General features: G+C 40.4%; 2 protein-coding genes across 3 annotated transcripts; both read left to right on the forward strand.

Annotated features, from left to right (window-relative positions):
- The first annotated feature begins 370 nt into the window (after positions 1-370).
- On the forward strand, positions 371-10,295 carry mfsd8 (major facilitator superfamily domain containing 8). Its single transcript, XM_028564037.1, has 12 exons — positions 371-834; positions 1,081-1,163; positions 2,398-2,441; positions 2,665-2,905; positions 3,110-3,223; positions 3,374-3,518; positions 7,524-7,582; positions 7,869-7,977; positions 8,105-8,239; positions 8,332-8,435; positions 8,684-8,910; positions 9,106-10,295. Exons 1-12 carry the CDS (start codon positions 776-778, stop codon positions 9,310-9,312), a joined length of 1,527 nt encoding a protein of 508 aa, XP_028419838.1. The 5' UTR covers positions 371-775; the 3' UTR covers positions 9,313-10,295.
- Positions 10,296-10,979: 684 nt separating this feature from the next.
- LOC114545587 (uncharacterized) lies at positions 10,980-20,611 on the forward strand. Of its 2 annotated transcripts, none has more exons than XM_028563969.1 (18): positions 10,980-11,151; positions 11,322-11,344; positions 12,340-12,406; positions 12,522-12,757; positions 12,872-12,952; positions 13,044-13,112; positions 13,217-13,393; positions 13,679-13,846; positions 14,009-14,072; positions 14,244-14,334; positions 14,440-14,581; positions 16,184-16,288; positions 16,579-16,678; positions 16,931-17,168; positions 18,120-18,194; positions 18,303-18,405; positions 18,817-18,932; positions 19,619-20,611. In XM_028563969.1, the coding sequence occupies exons 1-18, from the start codon at positions 11,127-11,129 to the stop codon at positions 19,716-19,718; spliced, it is 1,980 nt and encodes a 659-aa protein (XP_028419770.1). In that variant the 5' UTR covers positions 10,980-11,126; the 3' UTR covers positions 19,719-20,611. The 2 variants fall into 2 exon arrangements, with proteins under 2 accessions (XP_028419770.1, XP_028419771.1); XM_028563970.1 differs by having other exon boundaries at positions 13,044-13,097.
- The last annotated feature ends 6,360 nt before the right edge of the window (positions 20,612-26,971 follow it).

The raw sequence follows: 26,971 nt of genomic DNA on the forward strand, positions 1-26,971 counted from the left end.
GCTTGCCAACATCTGCTCAAACTTTTTAATTTACATGAACAAAACTGTTAGTTTTAGCCCTTTTAAAACTAATATTAAAATTGTAATGACATTCAGGTCTGATAATGCCTCTCTGAATGTAGACTATTAGCCTGCACACTGGTCTGTCCGGTGTACATTAGTGTGGAAATATTTTTTTTTAGATGTGCACGTATAGCCTACATGCACAGATGGGAATTATTAGCATTGTGATATCTGGTGCAATACATGTATTGTACACTGCAAATAACATAACATAACATATGCCATTATTTATTATTTACAAGTATGTTAAAGAGAGAAGTATCTCTCCTTTCAGACGCTGCTCTTCCTCTCCTCTGACTGCTGCTCTGAATCTAGAATCCAGAATCGATTGCTTTTCCTTGGGTTCCCGGATGTTAACACTTAACTAGCTGTCTGTCAAGTCCAGTTTTGTAAGCTTGTGTGTGGCGTACTTTCGTTTATTCACTTCACCGGCGGTTGGAAACAACTTCACTTCACATTATGTGTGGTATTAGTTAGGCTAAGAATGCGCAATTTTAGTTTGAGTTGCTAACATCGGCTGATACTATAGCTAGTTTTCCGGAGCTTTTCGGAAGAGTTGTAGCGAGACAATTATATTTGGCTGTACGCCTGGTTGTACGTTAGCAGTGGAGTTCACGGACCCTCGGCTACATGACGACTTAGCATCGCTGTTTTGCATCTCCAAAGTCCAGGGCACCGTCATCATTTCGTGGGGTTGCGGGTTTTGGCATACATGTCTCAATTAGCTGACTCTGACGATACCACTCCATTGCTCAGGGATGATGCATGCAGGTGAATATAGTTCAAGGGCCATTGACTTGACACATTAGCCAATGTTACCTTTGTTTACCAAACAGGCTAGTAGAAGCACTAGTATTGCTGTACTAACCCTGTGTACTAACGTTATATGCGAGCCGTGTAACGTTATTACGTAAACCACTTGGGGCAGTTGTTTTGTTGTTTTTTGGCCTGTTATGCTTACGAGCCTAATATCAATGATCTCAAATCCCCTGTCCTGTCTTGTCATCTTGTGTACAGTGATGACTCTCGGGATGAAGATTACAAGTCTCGGTGGAGGTCCATCCGGGTCATGTACTTCACTATGTTTCTCAGCAGTGTAGGTGAGGATGCCCGAGAGTGACAGGGATTTGGGACCTTTGAACTTGTTTAATGTAGGAAGGTCATTGCGGAGACACTTCACTAGGGGTTCAATAAGTTGTGTACAAATGGAAAAATGGTCTCTTCCATGCAAAGATGGTGAATAATGATTAAAGGTCCCATGACATGGTGCTCTTTGGATTCTTTTATATAGACCTTAGTGGTCCCCTAATACTGTATCTGAAGTCTCTTTCCCAAAATTAAGCCTTGGTACAGAATTACAGCCTCTAGAGGCAGTCCCACAATGAGCTTTCCTTAGTGTGTGCCATTTCTGTGTCTGTAGCTATTGAGGAGGAGAGAGGGGTGTGGCCTTGACCAACTGCCACTTTACTCGTTTGAAAGCCATGATGTCTCTCTCTCATGGGTGGGACAAATTCTCTGGGCGGGCAAAGCAGAGAAAGGGGAGGTAACCTTGCTCCTTATGACCTCATAAGGGGAAGATTCCAGATCGGCCCATCTGAGCTTTCATTTTCTCAAAGGCAGAGCAGGATACCCAGGGCTCGGTTTACACCTATCGCCATTTCTAGCCACTGGGGGACCATAGGCAGGCTGGGGGAACTCATATTAATGTTAAAAAAACTCATAAAGTGACATTTTCATGCCATGGGACCTTTTAAAGAAACTGTCTTGTAACTGCCCTGTCTTTTGATGGAGAGACTGAATCAGTGCCAATAGTGCTGTTGTGTAACTTAAAAATACATAGACATCTCTGTAAAAATGGACCAAAAGACAAAATCCTCCAATGGGGAACATTGTCCATCTTTTTCTTGAAGTTCTAAGTATTAATCCTTGAAAAAAGTTTTTCAACGTTTTTGACACCTTTTGTTCACAGTTTGTTTTTGCTTTTTCCAACGTTTTAAATTGTTACATTTTTCTTCTACACATTTTCAGTGCTTATTTCTACGTCCCATATTTTGTGATATAAAACAAAAATTGAAAACGGGTCAGTTTGACCCAAAGTCAACACAAGGGTTATCAATGATACATCCATCTAGTCAGAGATGCATACATAACAACATTTTTTGTTTTAACCAGCTTTACAAAATACCCCAAAAGTTTAGTAGCTTATATGCAATAAGTACCGTCACTGTGACTATGATCTGTGTTTTGCCTTGTGTTTAATATGATATGATTCATAACACAATGTTTAGGCTCTTTGACAGCGGGTGAATTATCTGTGTTTTATGTGCCCTTTAGGCTTCACTATTGTTATCACATCACTGTGGCCCTATTTGCAAAAGGTATGGTATGGCTTACCATTTTCTTTGTAATGACTGTTGACTGATCTGCTTATGTTATTAATACAAATAAAGCTCTGGCAAATACTAATATGCATTTGTGAATTAGTCTGGCGATGCCAGGCTAGCACTTGACCTGTGTACTAGTCACTGAGTAGAAAGCAAATCTAAATATAAGGTCACATTCTAGTTAGTTATGTTTGGCTTTTGATTATGTTCCTGATAGATTGATGATAGTGCCAATGCCAGCTTCTTGGGATGGGTGGTGGCAGCCTACAGTCTCGGTCAGATGTTGGCATCGCCCATTTTTGGCCTTTGGTCCAACTACCGGCCACGCAGGGAGCCACTGGTGTGTTCTATCGTCATCAACATGTCAGCCAATATCTACTACGCCTACGCATACCTGCCCAGAACCAATAACAAGTTCCACATTCTCATGTCCAGAGCCTTTGTGGGCTTTGGAGCAGGTGATTTGTCAAGGCCTAAATATGTTTCTCATAATTTATTTTTGAAATGTCCACATACCTGCCTGTGAATAACTTTTCTTATCATTTAATGCCATGGCATTTGATTTGCTCATAACTGTACATAAAATCTCTGTTCTACCATGTAACGATGGATCCATGTCACACAGCTAACTCCTAACATAAGCGTTGGTCATTTTATGGCAGGTAATGTTGCTGTGGTGAGGTCATATGTGGCTGGAGCTACATCTCTGAAGGAGAGGACCAGTGCCATGGCAAACATGAGTGCATGTCAGGCTCTGGGTTTTATCCTAGGACCAGGTAAAGATGGCTGTATTTTTTTCATATTATGTAAACCAGGCCAGAATAGAGAGCGGATATTACCAGGGTAGTGTATGATGGGGAAAAAACAACAAGTAAAAAGTTGTTTGCTTGTTTGTTTTAACATTTGCATATCTTTGTTTATGTTAGCTCTGCAGGCATGCCTATCATTCATTGGTGAGCATGGTGTCACGGTAAAGGTCATAGACCTGCAGCTCAACATGTACACTGCCCCTGCTTTACTGGCTGCAGCTTTTGGTCTCATCAACATCCTGCTGGTTGTTTTGGTGCTGAGGTGAGGCCTTCCCTGCATGTATATTGTTGAAGGAGATAAACAAATTGTGAAAATTCAGAGTTGTAATAAACAGAGTGGGATAGAGCATTCACACAAAAAGAAGCTTTAGAGACAACGTCCCCAACCAAGCCTATTGAAAAATAAAAGAGCTTACTGAAAACAAAAGAAAAGACAAAAAAATAATAAAATGAAAACATAAGCGAGCCGACAACGTCGTGTGTAATATGACTCCATCCATCCATCCATCCATCCATCTTCGTCCGCTTATCCGGTGTCGGGTCGCGGGGGGAGCAGCTCCAGCAGGGGACCCCAAACTTCCCTTTCCCGAGCAACATTAACCAGCTCCGACTGGGGGATCCCGAGGCGTTCCCAGGCCAGGTTGGAGATATAATCCCTCCACCTAGTCCTGGGTCTTCCCCGAGGCCTCCTCCCAGCTGGACGTGCCTGGAACACCTCCCTAGGGAGGCGCCCAGGGGGCATCCTTACCAGATGCCCGAACCACCTCAACTGGCTCCTTTCGACGCAAAGGAGCAGAGCTCCTCACGGATGACTGAGCTTCTCACCCCATCTCTAAGGGAGACTCCACCCTCCTGAGGAAACCCATTTCGCCGCTTGTACCCTGGATCTCGTTCTTTCGGTCATGACCCAGCCTTCATGACCATAGGTGAGGGTAGGAACGAAAACCTGACCGGTAGATCGAGAGCTTTGCCTTCTGGCTCAGCTCTCTTTTAAATCACAACGGTGCGATAGATTGAATGCAATACCGCACCTGCTGCGCCGATTCTCCGACCAATCTCCCGCTCCATTGTCCCCTCACTCGCGAACAAAACCCCAAGGTACTTGAACTCCTTCACTTGGGGTAAGGACTCATTCCCTACCTGGAGAAGGCATTCCATCGGTTTCCTGCTGAGAACCATGGCCTCCGATTTAGAGGTGCTGATCCTCATCCCAACCGCTTCACACTCGGTTGCGAACCGATCCAGTGAGTGCTGAAGGTCGCAGGGCCGATGATGCCATCAGGACCACATCATCTGCAAAGAGCAGCGATGAGATCCCCAGCCCACCAAACTGCAACCCCTCCCCACCCCGACTACGCCTCGATATCCTGTCCATAAATATTACAAACAGGATTGGTGACAAAGCGCAGCCCTGGCGGAGGCCAACCCTCACCTGAAACGAGTCCGACTTACTACCGAGAACCCGGACACAGCTCTCACTTTGGTCATACAGAGATTGGATGGCCCTGGTAGAGACCCCCTCACCCCATACTCCCGCAGCACCTCCCACAGTATCTCCCGGGGACCCGGTCATACGCCTTCTCCAAATCCACAAAACACATGTAGACCGGTTGGGCATACTCCCAGGCTCCCTCCAGGATCCTTGCGAGAGAAGAGCTGGTCCGTTGTTCCACGACCAGGACGGAATCCGCATTGTTCCTCCTCAACCCGAGGTTCGACTATCGGCCGAACCCTCCTTTCCAGCACCTTGGAGTAGACTTTACCAGGGAGGCTGAGAAGTGTGATACCCCTATAATTGGCACACACCCTCTGGTCCCCCTTTTTAAAAAGAGGAACCACCACCCCAGTCTGCGACTCCTTTGGCACCGTCCCAGACTTCCACGCAATGTTGAAGAGGCGTGTCAACCAGGACAACCCCTCCACACCCAGAGCCTTGAGCATTTCTGGACGGATCTCATCAATCCCCGGGGCTTTGCCACTGTGTAGTTGTTTGACTACATCAGTGACTTCCGCCTGTGAAATCGACGACAATCCCCCGTTATCCTCCAGCTCTGCCTCTAACATAGAGGGCGTATTAGTCGGATTCAGGAGTTCCTCAAAGTGCTCCCTCCACCGCCCTATTACCTCCTCAGTGGAGGTCAACAGTGTCCCATCCTTACTGTACACAGCTTGGATGGTTCCCCGCTTCCCCCTCCTGAGGTGGCGAACAGTTTTCCAGAAACACTTTGGTGCCGACCGAAAGTCCTTCTCCATGTCTTCTCCAAACTTCTCCCACACCCGCTGCTTTGCCTCTTTCACGGCAGAGGCTGCAGCCCTTCGGGCCCTTCGGTACCCTGCAACTGCCTCCGGGTCCTCCGAGATAACATATCCCGGAAGGACTCCTTCTTCAGTCGGACGGCTTCCCTGACCACTGGTGTCCACCACGGTGTTCGTGGGTTACCGCCCCTTGAGGCACCTAAGATCCTAAGACCACAGCTCCTCGCCGCAGCTTCAGCAATGGAAACTTTGAACATTGTCCACTCGGGTTCAATGCCCCCAGCCTCCACAGGGATGCACGAAAAAGCTCCGCCCGGAGGTGTGAGTTGAAAGTCTGTCGGACAGGGGCCTCCTCCAGACGCGTTCCCAATTTACCCGCACTACACGTTTGGGCTTACCAGGTCTGTCCAGAGTCTTCCCCACCCCCCTGACCCAACTCACCACCAGATGGTGATCGGTTGACAGCTCTGCCCCTCTCTTCACCCGAGTGTCCAAAACATACGGCCTCAGATCAGATGAAACGATTATGAAATCGATCATTGACCTTCGGCCTAGGGTGCTCTGGTACCAGGTACACTTATGAGCATCCCTATGTTCGAACATGGTGTTCGTTATAGACAATCCATGACTAGCACAGAAGTCCAACAACAAACAACCACTCTGGTTTAGATCAGGGAGGCCGTTCCTCCCAATCACGCCTCCAGGTGTCTCCATCATTGCCCACGTGTGCGTTGAAGTCCCCCAGCAGAACAATGGAGTCCCCACTGGAGCCCCATGCAGGACTCCAGTCAAGGTCTCCAAGACGGCCGAATACTCCGAACTCCTGTTTGGTGCATATGCACAAACAACAGTCAGAGTTTTCCCCCACAACCCGCAGGGCGTGGGGAGGCGACCCTCTCGTCCACCGGGTAAACTCCAACACAGCGGCGCCAGCCGGGGCTTGTGAGTATCCCCACACCCGCCCGGCGCCTCACACCCTGGCAACTCCGGAGAAGAAAAGAGTCCAACCCCTATCCAGGAGTATGGTTCCAGAACCGAGACTGTGCGTAGAGGTAAGCCCCACCAGATCTAACCGGTAGCGCTCCACCTCCCGCACCAGTTCCGGCTCCTTCCCCACAGAGAGGTGACGTTCACGTCCCCAGAGCCAGCGTCTGCCGCCCGGGTCTGGTCCGTCGAGGCCCCTGACCTTCACTGCCACCCATGTGGCATCGCACCCGACCCCAACGGTTCCTCCCACAGGTGGTGGGCCCATGGGCTGGAGAGATGGGAGCCACGTAGCTTGTTCGGGCTGTGCCCGGCCGGGCTCCGTGGCAAACCCGCCACCAGGCGCTCGCCCGGCGAGCCCCGCCGTCTGGGCCTGGCTCCAGGCGGGGGCCCGGGCTCCTCCGGGCAGGGTCACTCCATCTCTACCTTGCTTCTTCATTGGGGTTTTTGAACCATTCTTTGTCTGGCCCCTCACCTGAGACCACTTTGCCTTGGGAGACCCTACCAGGAGCACAAAGCTCCAGACAACACAGCCCTCAGGTTCACAGAGACACACAAACCTCTCCACCACGATAAGGTGATGGTTCACGGAGAAGGTGTAATATGACTGTGTACACTATTGTCACGTTACCCACACTGCGCCGTCGGCTCGCTTATCTTTTCATATTATTTTTCTTTTTTTGGCCTCTCTTGGAAATTCAAGTTGTCTATGATTATATCGTATATATGTTTATGTTTGCATCCTACATAGCCCGACAAATCTATGTCAGACCTGTCATACCTCCCGTTCTTTCTTGTTTAACGACCTGTGTCAGAACCATTGCATTTCATTGAATCCATTTTATCACTGGATTCATCAATATATAGTCTCCTTGTTTTTCTGTAGATTTTGGAATTTGAGCACATCAAATGAAGATCCTCATACTCTTTACTCCGTTTTGCTATGCTTCAGTTTGTGTACAGTATTATGTTTCTTAATGCTAATTTGCTGATTGGCTAAGATGTCTGTTGGGATTCTTGTCGACAGAGAGCACTGTGTTGATGACCACGGAAGACAAATTCGAGCCATTAACTACACATCGGAAGGTATTTCTTGTCCTACATCCTTTTTTTTTTTTTTTTTTTAACCAAATTTTAATTAATGTTGTGATATAGGGTACAAACAAAGAAGAGTTTGTCAGCTGAGGCCTAGTTAAGTGATCTACAGAAGTGATAATAAGGGTAGTGGACAGTTTGTGACATTACCAGGAAAGAGATCATGACACAAGGCAGCCCTAGTCCAGGCCTATGCTATTAATACCTCTTAACAAATATAGAGTCAAGATAAGAAAGTCAATTTTAAGCCTTTATTATCATCTTCCCTTTCCTGTAGAAAGAGATGACATTAGTGAAGAAACTGAGGAGACCATTGATCAGGTAGCAGTCCTGATTTCCAACGTCCTTTTCTTCATCGTCATGTTCATCTTTGCTGTCTTTGAGACGTATGTGTTTCATTTCAGTCAAATTAGAATATAACAAAGACACATATTGCTACTTTACGCCTGCCTCTTTATTCTCTGTTGTATAAGGTTTTCAAACTCTGACTGTATATTTTTGTAAATTTTTCAGAATTGCTACCCCTTTGTCTATGGACATGTTTGCTTGGACAAGGAAAGAAGCTGTGTTATACAATGGCATCATCATCTGCTCTATTGGATTTGAATCCATATTGGTGTTTCTAGTTGTAAAAGTGGCCTCTCAAAGGTACCCTCCCTCATCAATGTATGGATTAGATAAAACTAAATTTCAGCATCAAACATTCTTCTTGATTAACCAAATTAATTATTTCCTTTCAGGGTCGGGGATCGTCCTGTGCTGCTAGCAGGCTTGGTTATTATATTCTGTGGCTTCTTTATTCTGCTTCCATGGGGAAATCATTACCCTAAAATCCAGTGGGCAGGTATGCACTGCTTTAATGGCACAGATTCGTTCTGTTTCCTCTGTTGAGTAATTTATTATGCAGATCAAATGATTTTGGCTCTGTCTGCTTTGTTTTAAATTTAAATAATACTCTTTTGGCCTCTTGGCTTAACAACATTTGAAATGTCCTAGTGTGGGGGCATTAGTATATTGGTGTGCAAGGGTGCTAATTATTGGGGCTGCAAAAATACATTGTTCAGGTCCTGCTTTTGTTTTTTTTAATTACAGACCTCAAAAACAACTCTTTAGTCAGTTGGACATCTAAAGCCACAATTGCCTCCAACAACTCATTGGAGCCAACAGGCTGTCCGTATGAACAGACCTGGTGCCAGTATACTCCTGCCATCCATCTGGCCCAGTACATCTCGTCCGACATTCTCATCGGGGTGGGATACCCAGCCTGCAACGTGATGTCCTACACGCTGTATTCCAAAATCCTCGGACCCAAACCTCAGGTAAGACCACTGGGTAATGGAAGTGTTGGTTTAACTGAAACATTTGAAATGATTAGAGTGCTTTAAACCACTTTCAATGTGCCGACACATTTCTCAAAATGTTGTTTTACTTTGTAACTTAATAAAAATGACTATATTAAAATCATGCATCTTTTGAGAACCCAAAGTGTGGATGTTTACTGTTACTTTCTGCAGGGTGTGTACATGGGCTGGTTGACAGCCTCCGGGAGTGGGGCGCGGACATTGGGCCCAATCTTTGTCTCCCAGGCCTATACCATCCTGGGACCCCGCTGGGCTTTCAGCTTCATCTGTGGTATAGTGGTAGGGGCCATCATCCTCCTCAGCTCCGTTTACCACAGACTCATTGCTTTTTCTGTACGCCACGGAAGGACTATAGAATAACAAGTGAAGAGTCCCACAGGAGAGACTGATGGCAGTTTCCTGCTTTTATTCTCAAAAACTACAATCCTGATTATAATGAAGGCTTTTTGTTGTTGTTACTTACTTTAAAATGTGGTAACTAATGAGCCTTTGGGAGTTTGTGACTCAGGCTTGACATTTAAACTCTAGGACGAAGAGATAAGGCCAGGTTATTTCTTATGACTTGACTAAAGATAGCTGCTTCGCAAGTTACAGTGAAAGGAAGCTAGCACTTTAGCTGGATCAAAGCCTTGTAATGTGACGCATTTTTATTATTTTGTATGACGTTGCCTTGTATGAGGTGGCCGTGGGCCCGTGATATCAAAGTGATTATAGTTTTTAATTACTGAATGCACAAGTTTTATGTAATTGCATTGTTTGTCTCAGAGATGAAATAATTATAACATTTGTAATACTTGCAATGCCTTTGTAAGACTTGAAAAGCTCCTCAGAATGTTTCTTTTACATTAAAGTTATCATTAAATTGAGAAATCTACACGTACTTGGACTGTGCTTACGAGCAACCATGACCTAATCAAGGGTACTTGCTATCAAATTGTTTGATATTTAGTTTGTATCAACAAAAAATTTTCTGACTAGTGAATTATGTTTGATTCACTAGATGTGGCATTCCCTGTACTTCATGTACTGATTGACATATTTTGAAATGGTTATTTTGCTGTTTAAGTGGAGAAAATTAGAGACATCCGTTTTACTGTGCAAGGATTGTTGTCGTGCAAGAAATATAGAAAGAAACCAATATAAGGGGGTACAAATGAAAAGGTTTCCAGTGACATTCCACACTCAACTGTTTCCCTCTAAATGAAGATATTGATCATATTTTCATATTTCTGTTAATGGTTTCACTGGCGGTTGTTTAAAATAACTGGTTGTTGTTTACCAAAAAGTGATGTGGGTACTAACAATTTACTGAGTGATGCATTAAAGAATAATATAATCGTAAATTGTCAGTGTCACTTTATGTTAAATTTGATCAGATATAGTAAAGCAGTTGAGTGAGAAAAGGTGTTTCCACCCCATGTGTGCAGGATGCAACATGATATACCATATAAGACTTTATTGATCCCTATAAAGGAAATTTAAATATTACACCAGCATGAGAGACATGCAAAAAGGTAAGAAACCAGTAAAGCGCTATTCACATGAAATAAAATTATAACAAACAAAACACCTTTTACTTTATATAAAAAACTATCCTTTATGTACTGATACATCATTATCCAATGAGGCATGCAGTAGGAGGTAGTTTTATTTTACCTGAAGTGAAAACCAAATCAATTCAACGTTCAGTTAGGTCCAGAGCAATGTGTGAATGGATGGTTTTAAAAAATCACTTAAGAAATATTACCTTCAAAGAAATTTGAAATATCTAATACCAATTTAGAGAGAGTCTGCTATAGTGATTTTTTTTATATCTTATCTCTTAAAATAGATTTATTCGGAGAGTAATGTCTTTTTTTTTTATTAATTGCGTTAACTGTAAAATTTCAATATGACTTGTATTTGTAGGACCCCAGCTTTTGGGTTATGCTGAAGCTAATTGGGTTCCAAATAAAACAAAATGTTTTACAGCGCGCATGCGTACAAAAAAAAAAAAGAGTTACTTCCGTTCACGTGATACATAAGCAGTTCCCCGCTTGCCGTGCAAACAAAATGCACGCTGCAAAAGTTAGAGGCTGCTAACTTAGCGTTTAATTAATACAACTTTGTGTGTAACGTTAATTAACTCGAATTTACGAGTACATGATGCTGTGGGAGTGCATGTGTTACTAAACATGGACGTATTTAGAGAGGAGACGGGTAAGAAAATGCCTATTTGCCTCTTAACGTTATAAGAAGTTTGCGGCTAACTAACGAGCTAGCTCGCTCGTCCTAGTAACGTTATAAGATACTGATAATCCACTGAATACGGTTGGGTTTATTTAATGCTGGTTCTACGTGATATTACATTGTTTGCTTGTCTCTTTCAGAGTTTACTGACATCCGAGTTGTCGTAAGTATACATTTTAAACTGTCCGTAGCTTTCGGGTAGCGTCCACATGTTAGTTATTATTAGCGATAATATAGCTAACATGAATATGATACTTCTCTCGGCGTGGGGATATGTCCACAATGTAGCAACAGCCGAAGTACATCCTGTAGTTGGAAAGCTAGCTAGTAATGTATGCATCAGACTAAACTTTGATCAGTCTTTCTGACTAATGTCGGGTTGGAGACTCTGAACAGTGCACGTACTCACTTCCTGTGTAGGCACCTATTTATTTATTTTTTACCGTCACTGGTATGCACTCAACGTTACAAATGAGTCTGACGCTCATATTGATCAGTAAACCCTGGGTATTTGCAGTGTGTCCTTGTACATTGGATTTCCATGTCAAACTGCTTGGTTTACCATCATATTTCACCAGAACCCAAAGCTATGGATAGTTCACAGCATCTCACATATGATTACATTCAAAAATCCAATTGTTTAGCTGGGAAAACAATCTTGTACCACTGTGATTGCTTTCTTTCTTGGTCTTGTTATAAACAAAAATATTAGCCTGACTTGTTTACATTCTTTATTGTTTCACTTATTAAGGCTTATAGTGTCTATAGTGTAGCAGTGCAACACCTAACGTTGCTGCTGGTGACCTACTGCGTAGTTAATGACTCCTCTACAGCAACTACTTTAAAGGTTTATTCTTGACTTTTGGAACACAGATTGTGTCACCATGTGTTTACTCTTGTGGCAGTGCAAGGATATGAGCTGGCTGATGTTGACCTAGTGACTCGTCAGCTACCCTTGGGCCAAGGAAAGTGAAACTTAAGGATGCAGTGCTTGAGTCATGTTCAATACTGGCTTTGGGGACTGCCTTGGGAACACACCAACTTTACCGGGATTTAAATGCAGGACAATTCATGTTTTAAGGCTGAATGTCTTCAGCTGATCTGATGTTTGTGAGAAAGTTCATAGAACTGACATTCACATCTATTTCTCCTGTCTAGCAAAGGGTTGTGGATTTGTTTGAGAATCGATCTGGTTTTCAAAGGATAGTAAGACTTGGCCTTGTTGGTAAGAAGATATCACATTACACATCTACTGCACACACAAATCTGTTTCCAGTGTTTTTATTTGTGGAATTGCATTAAACCAGTAATTTAAATGTATGCAACTTTCTATTTCCTAGCGAATATGGAATACGATGATGAGCGAGATGTTACAGACGAGGATGATTATGGAATTGAAAGTTGGGCACATGATCACAACAATTTCCAGGGATTCCCAATGCTCTCTGACTGGATTAGTGAAAGGCTGAACCATACAAGGTCATCCAGCTCTGTTTATCAACCTCCACTGCATTACTACACTTCAACTTGTGACATTCCTCGCCCATCCTCTGTGGAAGTTCAGGCAAAGGAGAGTGTAAGTTCACTTATTTGTCTGTTTTGTCAAATAGATGATTATCTTACGATGTGAAGTGATTCTGCGGAAGTTCAAATGGTTGAAATCAATGCAATGCTTTTGCTACTCCTTCAGGACTCTGAAAGAACAGCCAGATTATTAGAAGAAGTGAAAAAAAGCAAAGAAAAAGCTGAGAAGAAGCGACTTAAGAAACAGGTAAATTCTGCAATCTCCAATAAGTTTCATACTGAGTTAATATCAAATTGTGTAAATTGAACTGCATTATATCATTATTCTTGTTTTGCAGAAACGGAAAGAAAGAAAACGTCTTGAGAAGTTGGAGAAGGAAAAACAGAACCCCGTAAGAAATGAAGAGGTAATGATTAACATGTGCAACATGTTTAAATAGCAAATAGGAGCATCCAACAAATATATAAAGTTGCAAGCTTTAACCGTTGTTTTTTCCCTTCTATTTTACAGGGAAAAGATGATGTACAGCAATCTAAAGCGGGGGAGAGCCAACCAGCTAATGATGAATCCAAAAACAATACAATTTCCCGTGTTAAACAGTTGGCTACAGCAAAAGATACAGACAGCAGTAACAGTAGTGAAGACGAAACCAGTGATGAAGATAGCGACACCAAGAATGACTCTGAGGTACCAAATGCTCATTTTATTGTAATTCACTACAATACGAGTGTTAACACTAAAGCTCCCAGGTATTTTAGGGGTACAATAACCGCCAAGTCTGATGGCCAAGAGTGTCTGTATGCTTTTGTTTGCGCGGATGGGCCATTAACATGTCACAATCTGCACCTCTATAGCGCAGCAAGGACACACATACGCAGCCCCCACACGCCATACACAGCCAGACGGCTTATCTAACAGCTTGAAACCCCGTAATTAATTAATCCTAATTTTTTATTTTATTTTTTTTTAAAGGAACTGGACATGACTAGTACTTTTGTGAATAAAGCTGCTCTAATAGCCAGGCGTAAATTGGAGCAGAAGCCTAGGCCTGAGAGGAGGGAGAAAAAGAAGATCCTGGTCAAAGAAGACCCGAAAACTGTCCCTGACAAACCTAATAAAGACCTGGAGTTTGAAAAGAAGGTGAGTTTTTTTTTTTTTGGCATACAAGTCAGATTCTCAACAGAGATGACGGATGATGTTTGCTATTCCAATGACTACAGATTGAACATATTACTTGGATGTTGCCTTTTTTGTTTTTGGGATACGGTTGCTTATCTCATTTCTCTCTTGCGGTCTGAACAGGATTCTGTCGCCCCTAGCAGCCCCACTAATGTAGATAACTTAAAAATAAGTACTGATCTTGCAGGTAAGTTGTATCAATCTCATGTACAAACTCAGCCGGATGGACTGATCATGATTTGTAGATACATGTTTTTATATGTAAATCAAGTCGTCATGAGATTTTAAATTTAACTGAAGTTCCCCTCTCTCTCTCTCTCTCTTTTTTTTTTTTTTTTTTTTTTTTCTTTCCCTATAGTTATTGGAAATAGGTTTGCAAGTGCTGGAGACTTTAATATGGCTGTGAAGTATTTCACGGATGCAATTAAGTACAACCCTACGGAGTTTAAGTAAGAAAATGTCCCTTTACTCCTTTGAATGTAAATTAGATGATGTTATTTTGCTTACACCATCACTGTTTTTATTCAAAGTTTTAACTGTTATTTTGGTTGCAGGTTGTTTGGAAATCGCTCCTTCTGTTTTGAAAAGATGCAAGAATATGAGAAGGCGCTAACTGATGCGGAGTTGTCTCTCAGCATGTGGCCAGGTTGGGTTAAAGGCCTGTTTAGGAAGGGCAGAGCTTTGGCAGGTCTAAAGGTAAATGGCCTCTAATGAAATCTGCACCACCATTATGTGCCCCATTATAAATGCAGTTAAGTCACTGTTGTTGTCCAGGCCATGGACTTGTCGGGGGAAGACAAATAATATAAATGTATGCAGCATGCAGACCCTTTTACAACAGCAGCACCTAATTTCAAGCAGCATTTAGCGCAGTTATACTCACATTGAACATATACAAAAGTACACTTTTGTAGTAATTATAGCTTAGAAGCTTTTTTTTTTTTTTTTTTTTTTTTCCTCTATAGTGAAACCATGGTATGTATGAAAGTGTTTGTACCCCATACATATGATCCCACTAATACCAATGTTTGTAGCTGTGACTTACATCTAAGTTAAAGTAGGGCTGGGCGATATGGCAAAAAGTATGATCATGATAATTTTTTCCATATTGATCAATATCGATCTTTATCACGACCTATAATCCTAGTATCCTGATAACTGAAGCCTGAAGAAACCAGAGGGTTCATTAGTTAAACTTTGTTTTATTGACATAAAAAATATAAAAATAAAAAAAGAATAACAATGTAACATTTAACTGCAAACATGGCTTGGTTTAGAATATATTTTGTGATAAAAGAATATATTGAATAACATCTAAATGTAAACATTTAACTGTGCAAGCTTGTGCAATGGTCGCAGAAGACGGCACGATTTGATTGTTTTTCAGCCCCGCTAGCGCTGCTAACAGCAGACAGAAGAACCAGTAGGACGTTGGACAAAACTTGTGGGCAGACTAATGTTAACATGGGCCCGCATTTTCAAACTCTTAAGTGGTTGCTAGAATGGTACCTTTTCAAGTGACAGAAAATATTGGTTGTTTCCCGTCTTGGTCAACACCGACCGACGGCATATTTTGCAGACCATGTTAATCTGCGCTTCGTCACTTTTGAGATATCCAAACCACTTCCATTTAATTGACGTCGTGTTACCTTTTTTGGCAACAATTTCCTCAGCTTTGGAGGAAAACGCAAGTTCACTTTCACCGTTGCTTTAGTGCCCATGCCCCCTCAGGCCCTCTCATTTCTTCCATTTTCTTCAACGCCGGTAGCTCAAACAATGCTCTGCGTAGGAAATGGCCGTGTACTTTGACGGGCAAGCCAAAAACTTCTACTATTGATGTTTTTTGGCGGTTGGCAAATAACTTTTGGTGTGCATAACTGCCACCTTCTGAAATGAAATGGAGTTTATTTCTGCTGTGTGATAGGCTGTTAGATCTATCCATAGAGTAAAATATGTCCAAAGTTAATCATCGTTATTGACCTGAATTTTATCGCCCAGCCCTAAGTTAGTCATTTTTTATTAGTGTTTACATTGTTTTGTTTTCCCCCAGTATTTAAGGTTGGATTGACTTTGTGATGATTGTAGCGCTGTTGCAACACCATTGAATTATTTCCAAGTCATTGAGCTGCACAGGGTCATGTTATCTACTCAGGCTTGTTTTGACTAGTGGTTGCTGTAAACCTTAATAACTGGGCTGATTAGTCCAGCAGCATGACGTTCAATGAGCCTGATGCTTGATTCAGTCCTAAGGTAGCGAGTGGTGCAAGCTCATCCTTTTTTTTCCTCTTCTTCCTTCAGAGGTATGAGGAGGCTGCCCAAGCCTTCAGGGAGGTTCTCAAACTGGACAGTTCCTGTGCAGACGCTGCCCAGGAGCTGATGCGGGTGCAGATAACACAACTAATGGTGTGTAGCCGTTAACACCTGTGTTGGTGTATAGTCAGCAGTGGGGAGGTAGCTGGGAAATGGTGTCTAAATATTTCTGTACTCTATGTAATCACATTGATGTTGCTTTTTGAAGAAAAACACCTTATTTTTCAGATCAGTTTTATTAAAATGTATTTAAGACTTACAGTAATTGCATAAAAAAGCAATTTGAGAAAATAACTGAAACCAATAAGTATTGAAGAGTATTGCAGGCAAACTGATAATCATTCATTGAAGGGGTTTTAACCTGGAATTCTGTTTTGTTTCAGGGGTATGGTTTCACTCGGGAGCAGAGCTCAAATGCTTTAATTATTCACGGGACAGTAAATAAGGCACTAGAGGTGCTGTCCAAATTAAACCATCAACCAGGTATCTGTCTGATTTTACTAACCAGGATTAGATTTAATTGCTTCCATGCATCAGAGGAAATGAAGGTCTCCTTGTTTTATTCTAGTTTACCTGTGTGGAGTACACTTCTAAACTCATACTGTAGTTGAGAACACATTACCAGGGTTTATAAGCTTATCGGCAATATGATATTCCCAAATTGTATTGCTTACTTAAAAGTATGTGTGTCTGTTTGTACAATATGCCATTTTAAACACTTATCTTTGTTTTCAGGAGCTATTCAAAATGGCACTCTGCAGCCAGCTCAACTAGCAAATGTGACTGGAGTGTCTCCAGTCCTTTCAGCCAATACTATCCCTGCTCATCCTCCTCACTCCAATGATGCACCAAAAAAGTCATTTCAGAACAAACCTTTAGGCCCAGTCCAGAATATGATGAATGTCCAGAGTCAACCAAAGCCCATTCCAAATCAGGCTACGAAGATCAACAATGAAGCCAATCGCCCACCACAGTGAGTACCGATTCAGTCACACTGCAGTGTTTGAAATGTCGAGGGGTTTCATTATGAATCGCTTAAAACAAAGGCTTAACACACTTGCTACTAATTGCTGTAGAGTTTGATAATTCGGTGGTGTTCTGTTTCATTGATGATTTTTTTTTTTTTAAGTATGGTCCCATCTCAAACTTTGATTTGTTTCCTTAGAATTGAATATACACTGTCCAGTGCACAGCTGTGTGGGATAACCTGTGTGTTGAACATGCTTGGCAAAGACAGACCTACACAATGCAAATCTGTTAATTAATGCTAACTTTCTTGCTCATGGAGTCTTATATTTCAGTCATGAGCTTTGATTTAATGCTGTATAATACTTGTATTATTAATCGTCTGCTGTTTTTATGTGGGGGACGATTACTCATGTGGAGCAGCAACGAGCTGTCTCCTCTTCTCCACTCAACACTGAAACAGAATTGACCCTTTAAGGGGGCCAATTCTCCCTTTTTAAATACAACTATTTAAAGCAAAAGTAGAGAACTTTTCCCGCTTCGGTCCCCCTACAGGTTGGAAGCGGAATTGTCCATTACATTGTCCAGTTCATTCGAACTACAGATCCACTACCCGATCTGGCAAACTTGCATAATGTAATGTAATGGACAATTCCTCTTCCAACCTGTAGGGGGACCAAAGCGGGAAAAGTTCTCTAGTGTTGCTTTAAAACCCCTCCACCCAGGTATTGATTAAGGTTAATTGGATGATCAGTTTTAAGTATTTTACAGACAGTATATTTATGCTATTAGTAAGGCTTTTCCTTAAATTAGACAACATATTCTAAGAGCAGAAAATAATTGAATGCTTTCACACAGCAAACTGTGTTATGAAGATGGTTTGTTAAAATATGACAAATCAGGATCTCTGCTGAGGTTGTCAAGCTCATCATCTTTCACCTTCATTTTCTTTCAACAGAGAGCTATTTCCAGTTTGGGTGGGAAACCTGGTTTACCCAGTAACTGAGTCTGTGATAACCAACACATTTAACAAGTGAGAGAGCTTTGGTTTAATTTTAGTGAGAAACTTAAGATGAAAAATCTGATTATTTCTACAGTTCAAACTTAGTAGTCAGATAGTAAGTGTTGTCTTCTCTTGCAGGGCTGGGGTTGTCCATAGTGTGAAGGTTCTGGTTTACAAACGATGTGCCTTCGTAAACTTTACAAAACAAGAGTATTGTGATGAAGCTATCAGACGCTTCCATGTAAGTACACCCTGAACTCTTAAATTACAACAGGACTACAGACTGACCTACTTAACTTGCACTTCATGGATATTGCAGCAGAATTGGAATGAAAACCTGAATTCATTTTCATTTGGCTGCTTTTTGCAACAAAAATTTCAACTAGGTGTATCCAGATGTTTTCTTGTCAGAAAGTCCAAATCACTTGTTCTGCAAGACTGATGAAACTAGCATTTCTTTTTTTTTAACCAAGCTACAAGCGACTACATTAGTCTTAATTAGCCCTGCTCTTATGAATTTGGTCCCCAAGACAAACAAATTATTGCTGCCTCTCCTACAACGAGGAGAAGGTTTCCGCCAGGACAATCTTCAGCTTTCCTCTAACCTGCTGATATTCATGCTTTTGAAATAATTTTTTGTGATCATCTTCAGGGCCTTGAGCTGAACGGCATGAAGATTGCTGTGAGGTATCCAGACAGGATCCCTCAGGGCATGGGCATTTCCAGATCTGCCCTCAAAGCTGATGACCTGCAAGATGACAATATGCGGTGAGTGCTTTTATATCCCACATTGATTTTAAAGGAATAGTTTGACATTTTGGTATATATGCCATTTGCTTGCTTCTCTGAAGTTAAATGAGATGGCTGGCAACACGTACAACTGTTAGCCTGGCCGTTGGTTACTAATTACCTCCCAATAGCACTCAGAAATTGTTTTTTTCATTTCAAGATTCCCACAGTCAGAAATCTTTGGCTCAGGTTAGCGGCTTCCCTTTGACTCCAGTCTTTATGCTAAGCTAATCACACAAAGGGGGTGTCAATGTTTATTTAACCTCCAGCAAGAAAGTGAATAAGCAATTCTTCCCAAACGATCTATTCCTGTAAATTAACCTCCACTAGTTTTCATTGTGTTCAGAGTAATGATTAACTCTTTATAACAGTTTGTTGCTGCTTATTTCATACTGAACTCAGACCAAGACTGCTTCAAAAAGAGGGTCTCAGTGCAGTGTGAATCTGATCACAGTATTTGTTTAAAATCGCATCAAAATATTCACACCACGAAAACACCGGAGTCTATCCTTTTCAAGCATTTTGGTCCACGCCAGGATTTGACAGACTGCTTTCACATCAGCCCAAACAAGCCTCACTAACAAACAAGACTGCATTCATTTCAGTTGGTTGTTTTTTTTGTACACCTGAGTGTAAATGAGTCCCGTCTCATCATTTGGTTTCAGGCAAAACGAGCACATTGATGGGAGGAATGCAGTTGGAAGCCGAAGACCATTTCGTCCTTACAGACACGTCCCAGACTACAGAGGCAGCAACAACTACTGAAAGGAAACCAGATGCTTATGAACAGGTCTGACTGTCCGGTACAGATTAATCACTGGTATCAACAAATACAGAAACAAATGCTTATTTGGTAGTTGTTTTTTTTTTTTTTTTAAAGTAGGGATTTAAGTATTGGTAAGTGAAAATGATTTGACCTACTGATGAACTTTGACCAAAGGTAAAAACTGTTTATATGAGCTGATGTTTATAGGTAATTACAAAAGCTTCCTGATGCCAAGATTATTAAAACCTGACAAATACATTGGATGTTGACATTCATATTATATTTTAAATGTCAGTATACAGGAAAATCTGTTCATAATTTACATATTTCATTTAAGGTTTAATTTTTAAATAGAAACTGTTTATACAGCAGCCTCCTCCTATATTTACGAGTGCCAAAATAATTATAGGTTAAATTAATGGGAGACTTAATTCCTAAATTATGGTATTAGCATTAGGACCCAGAATCCAGTATGACAGGCTTTAAAAGGAAAGTTAATCTTTTATTTTTAAGGTTCATATAGATGCAGGACTCATGTACTCATTGTGAACTTTACAATGCAGTCTTTAAAACTTATCTAAATGATCTGTAATCAGTATTAAACATCTAAATGACCTGTATTCAGTGTATATATTTTCAGAATTATCTTCATTATTCTCGAATCTATTAATACAAGTTGCACCTTTTATCATGTCTTGCCATATAAAACGTCCTTGTAAATCCTATATAATACAACAGGAATTATTTTGTTGCATACTTAGTTTATGGTTTTATGGTTAATTTAGCTATTCATCAGTGGTTGATCATGGAGTGTCATCTTATTTTATTCAGATGCCTTCATTAATTACAAAGTTTGTTCTTAATTCAAGAATTAAAGATTCTTTCATACAGATTTTCTGTCTCATTATTTAAACATGGTCTTTAACCACTAGGGGGCTCAGACTATAGATACGATGTTGACTCTTGCAGGGTTGCCGCAGGGCTTTAAAAAGTCTCACATTTGCTGAATTGTGTTCTAGGTAATCATGTAACCTACCTCTGCTTATTGAAAAGCTCCCCCAGAGCTTTAGAACGTTTTCCTGTGTTTGATTCCATGGTGTTGTAGTTCTTTCCAACACACAACTTAATCAGCTTTTGTGTTATTAGTGCAAGTCTATTTTGGCTTGTACCACGGACCTAAAACTGATTTTATTCTTCAGCTATGGGGAGCACAAGTTTAGCGATACTTGGTTAAGTCCAGCTGCTAACGTATTTAAAGCCTTTTGGATCAGAGCCAACACTAAAAGAGGTGCTCTGGGTCCTCCGCACGGTGACTAGACACCAGTCCTATATTGCGAATGAGGAAATCAAGGAATTGCTTTAGACATTTCTGGTCTTGACATCTGGCTGTTTTTTTTTGGTGTTGTGATATAGGTCTTAAATTTGACTTTGTGAAACCTGCAGAAACCCAGCTAGATATTGTGTAGTCAATGTTCTTCTTTTAAGTAGTAGGGAGCTTGTGAGGTTACATCGGGGTGGGGAAAGTGAAAAGCAGAGCTTGCCCCTCCCACTGAGTTGCCCTTGAGCAAGGCCCTTAACCACAACTGCTCCCGTTAACATTTTAGTATACAAAATATAGCTGGGGCATGTTGCAGTGGGAATGGACAACTTCTAATTACACATAAGCTATCAGCGTATTGAAGGGAAGATAGTGGGAAATGTTTGGCAAATAAAGCATGACTAATTTAATTGGTCCTATGTGGTAATATACCACATGTCCATTCAAACTGAATTAATAAAAAGGTCTTAATTCTAGATTTTGACACTGGGCTCCTCTACAAAATGATGCTTGGTATTTGAGTGGTGCATGTTTCTAAACAATGAATTATTATGGTCATACATACATACATACATACATACATACAGTGGGTCTGGAGGCTTTTAAGGTCCCTGGGAAGTAAACATTTACACTCTATGTCCATGCAGTAATAAAATTAATTTGAGGTCTACAAGCCAATAGATGGCAGCACAAGCAAAGTATTGGATCTGGAGTGAATGGGCAACTTAGAGTGTCCTCCAAATATGTTTTGCTGTATGAAAAATTATTTTTTACAGCACAACTTTCTGATAGATCAATTAGATAAACATACCATTATGGCACATCAAGATGAAGTTCTGCGCTGCATACAGTGCACTTCTGCAGCACCTGGAACAAAAAGCACAAGCAGTTTGAATACAACTAATCACTATAATTTGATGTACAAGGTTTCTTCAGCTTAATGTGAAACTTAACTAATGAACAGTAGCGCTGGTAAATACTCTGCACGATAGGTTTGTGTACTAATGACATTTTCCTGCAGCTTCAATTTTGATGTTTACTTCATTATGTGGGCGACTATACATAGCCTGCCTCATCTAACAGCACTAAGGCTACCAATGAATGTTTTGCATGAAGGCACATAAGCAGAACATTCCTTGCTTAGATAAATCTAGATAAGCTGCATTCGAAATGGCAGAAATGTTTTGAATGCAGCTGAAAGTTGACTTGTTTGTGCAGCTTTTGATGACGCAACATCAACCATGAGGCAATCTGATGAAAAATAGGACACTGGCATCCAACAACATGGCTACACCTTAAAATGACAAGTCTTCAATAGGGTAAATTCCTCACTAATTAATTAGAGCTCTTCACATGCTAAACATGAAATCAAAGAAGGCTGTATCTTAAGATCATTCTTTCTTTCATAAATGAAACTGTGAATGAAACTGCATGTCAGTTATGAGATGTGAACCTGACCGCATCATGTCAAACGTGTGCCCCAAATCTTAAAACAATTTAAATACATATTTGAGCCCAGGCTTACAATCATCCAGATTGTTTTTAAAAGGATATGCATCTAACTGTATAAATCCAAAATAGCTACAATCTCTGAGGTTTTAAGCATCTGGTGCCTGTTGGACCCAAATTAATGTTTCAACACTCAGAAGTTCAAAAATGGAAGTATTTAGCCAGCAGCTAAAACATTCAACTCCTTAATGTGAACTGATTATGAATATTTCCAAGTTTACTCCACCTTTAACGTGTCATCCTACTGACTTAATATGGGGCTTGTGTATAACTGCTGGTGGAGGGGAGATTTGATGCTACTTTCTACATGCAACTACAGTGTCTTGCATAAGTTTACACACCCATGCTAAAGTTGACTAAAAAGCGGAATAAAAAAACATCTTTTAGAAATTGATCTTAATGCCTTAATTAAAAAAATGAGGAAAAATCCAACCTTTAAGGACACCAATTTTCTTTGTGAATGAATAATGTATCGTAAATAAATAAATGTTCTTCCTTAAAATACAGGGGGCATAACTACACACCCCTATAAATTAAATTCCCATAGAGGCAGGCAGATTTTTATTTTTAAAGGCCTGCAGTTATTTCATGGATCCAGGATACTATGCATCCTGATGAAGTTCCCTTCCCTTAAAATAGCCCCACATCATCACATACCCTTCACCATACCTACAGATTGGTATGGTTTTATTTCAGTTAGCCTAATAGCTGGTTTGATTTGCACTGAGAGATGATCTTATGGAAAGTACCCCATGCCAATTGTGAGATATGGTGAAGGGTATGTGATGATGTGGGGCTATTTTAATTTACTTTTTCGATATTATACTATGACTTTTGGTATAACATACTATATACTATGACATTTCTTTTGATTTTTTTTCCAGAAAAAAATACTGTTATATTTTTACATAATATTAGGACTGAGATTTTTATTGACATATTAAACTGACGTTTTTTTTGTTTTTATGACATACTAATGACTTTTTTCCGATATACTATATTATGAAAATGACACCGCTGGCTAAACTATTTAAAAATGCCGTCTGTCGCTAGCATTGCAGTGATCAGTGATGATTCTTTCCGACCAATCTGTAGCCTGCAGGGTTTCACGTCACCTTCTCGGCTTGCCTCAGCTCGCTTGGAACCTCGACTGAGGAGGTACTAAAAAAAGTACCTGTTAGCAGGTACCAGGTACTTTTTTTTCGTAATGGAAAACCAAAAAAGGCGAGTAGAGTTGAGGCGAGGCTAGTAGGTACCATGTAATGGAAAAGCGCCATTAGTCCCTTTCACCTTGCTGAACTCTGCACTTCTGTGACAGCAATCATACACACGTTCATACTGTAAATATTGAGTGTATTCATACCCCTTACTGTTTATTCAATATTTTATCTGTACCAGTGTTCTGTGAAATGACAATAACATTTTAACAAGATGTATATGTCTAATTTTTTTAAAAATACTGTAGTATGACTTTTATTGACATAAGTATGACTTTAAAAAAAACAAACTTTTCTGACATACTATGACTTTATTTTGACATACTATAATGACGTTTTTCTGACTTTTTTCGTCATATTACACTGACTTTTTTACGACCTATTATACTAGGACTTTTTTTCAACATACTATTATTTGACTTTTTAATGAGTTTTCCCCCATACTATAATATGACTTTTTTCAACATACTATAGTATGGCTTTTTATCACTTTTTCGACATACTATACTATGACTTTTTTCAACATACTATACTCCTCCTAGGCTGTGGAATCTATTAAAAAGCAATTGAAGACTGCTATTTAAGCAGGCTTTTAGTTAGTCGAGGTTTTTTTTTATGGTTGTTATGTTTTCTATTTGTATTTAAATGTTCTTGTATTTAAATTTTTTGTATTGTATTACATTTTATTGTGAAGCACTGTGATTTTTGTCTGTGAAATGTGCTATACAAATAAACTTTACTTACTATGACGTTGACTTTTTTCCACATACTATACTCTGACTTTTTATCTCTGTTTTTGTGACTTCTTTCAAGATAACACCTTTTTTTCCTTTTTTCGACATCCTACACTATGTAGGATGTCTTATTGAAACATACTATAACATGACTTTTTCCGACATACTATACTACCATTTTTTTTCGACATACTATGGCTTTTTTATGACATACTATACTATGACTTTTATCGACATGCTATACTATGGCTTTTTATCACTTTTTTCGACATACTATACTATGGCTTTTTATCACTTTTTTCGACATACTATACTATGACTTTTATCACTTTTTTCAACATACTATACTATGGCTTTTTATCACTTTTTTCGACACTATAGTACGACTTCTTTTCGACACGCTACACTGACTTTTTTCAACATACTATGACTTTTTTCGACATATTATACTAGGACTTTTTTGTTACTTTTTCCGACATTCTATACAGTTTTTATTTTTTCCGACATACTTATACCATATATATGGTATAAAAAAAAACCATCTTTCATAGTGCATCTTTGAAGCATAAAAAATTAAAATAAAAATCACAATGATGCTTAAGAAAAACTCAGTGAGCGGGTAGCGGGAAGGGCAACTAAGCTCTTGTTAGAATGCCATCATGGCTCTTACCAAACTAGCCTGTCTCTGCCACAAGGCGATGACGGAGGATGAGGATGAGGAAGTGGAGTGGAGCGAGGCATTTCACCCCAGCAGGCCTGTTGACACATGGCTGCCTGCCTCACTCTCAGCTGCAGTGCCAAGGTCAGCCAGCCAGTCAGTCAAACTCCACAGTGGAGCGCTGCCTCGGAGGGAAGTGAGAGTTACTAGCAGGTAACAAAATTACATTTTCTTTCAAATTTAGCAAGTGGAGACCAAAACCTTAGAATTGAAACGTTTTTTAATTATAATGTAATAAAAAAAAAAAAAGGTCAATTTAGTAGCTGTTCTAGAGCTTTCGATCATAACACATGATCCTCATCAATATTTATAGTAACTTCTTAGCCATGGTAATGATCATATGAACATTTTTTTAAAGCTCTAGAACAGTTACAAAATAGAACATGTGGTAAGACTCTCAACTGTGGTTTCTAAATTCAAGAATTTAGAATTCATTCAAAATGGAAGTGGTTTAAAATGCTCAGACTACTGGGCAAACTATCTGCTGATGAAGATATTTGATATGCTCGAAAGCCTCAGAACAGCTTCGAAATCGACCTTATTGTGAGATTGTTTTCTCACCTACAGAACTCTCATTTTGTAGTATCAACATCAAGAAAAGGTAGAATAATTACCTATGACGTGAGGAATCCTGTGAACCTTTACCTGAACATTCAAAACAGCGTGTGTATCGGTTTTAACTGGTCTTAATCACAGTTAAACTTTAAGTACAATAGGTGCCACATAAAAACACATGTTTAATTTCAAATAACACAGCTGCTAACATTGTGAAAAAAAACTAAAATATATATTGAGATTATTTAAGACAATGGGCCTCATTCACCAATATCTTCCTAAGTTTTCTCTTAAATATGTTCTTAAGAAGGTTTCTAAGAAAAGTTTACGCCGGATTCATGACGTGTTCTTAAACAGCAGATTTGTTCGCACCTGTGTTCTTAGGATTGATGAATCCCACGTCTTCGTAACTGAAAGCGCGTGCCAGTTGTTTCCAATTAGCATAAGAAAACGCCCCGCAAATTCCCATATAAGGACATGACGCTTCCTGTGCACCTCCTGGGAGACAAGTTGTCGGAGCTTGTCGGAGCCGCGGTGGAGGAACTGAATCTCAGTACTTAAATAAAAATACAAATAACCAGAGACATATTTACTTTAGTAAAAGTAGAAGGTGTCCACAACCACAAACAAGGCCTGGCTTTTAAGAAAAGTTCCTATCCTAACCATGAAACGGAAATATGTTGTTAGAATCGGAATGCGGTTGGTTTTATTCATGGATGTATTTTATTTTCTTTAACCATGCAAGCAAGCAAATAAAGTGTGTGAAGCAGCGCAAATGGGGAGATGTGAAGAGGTCCAGCCAAATAAATAAGATATGAACGCGTCTTACACAGCCCGGAGGAGTAAACGACGCTGTGGAGAGAAATAGATATAGCAACTTTGATTTAAAAACGGGAATAATAAAAAAACAAACGTTTTCACTTTTACCGGGGCTGTATTACCGAGGGTCATTGTCGCTGCGCCCGGGCTCTGCAGCACCAGAGCCGGCTTGGATCAGCGGTGCCCCATATATACAGTATCTACGGCCACCAAACTTTACTGGTGAGACAAACGTGTGGCGGTCAGGAAGACGTTTTGGCAGGGGGAAACTGATCAGAAAATGTAACGGAGTAGAAAGTATAGACAATTGCTGCAAAATGTAACAAAGTCAAATTAAAAGTAGGCTATGCACTATTGAGTCTACTTAAGTAAAGTACAGATA

This window comes from Perca flavescens, chromosome 19, assembly GCF_004354835.1.
Source record: "Perca flavescens isolate YP-PL-M2 chromosome 19, PFLA_1.0, whole genome shotgun sequence".
In the NCBI taxonomy this organism is placed as follows: Eukaryota; Metazoa; Chordata; class Actinopteri; order Perciformes; family Percidae; genus Perca; species Perca flavescens.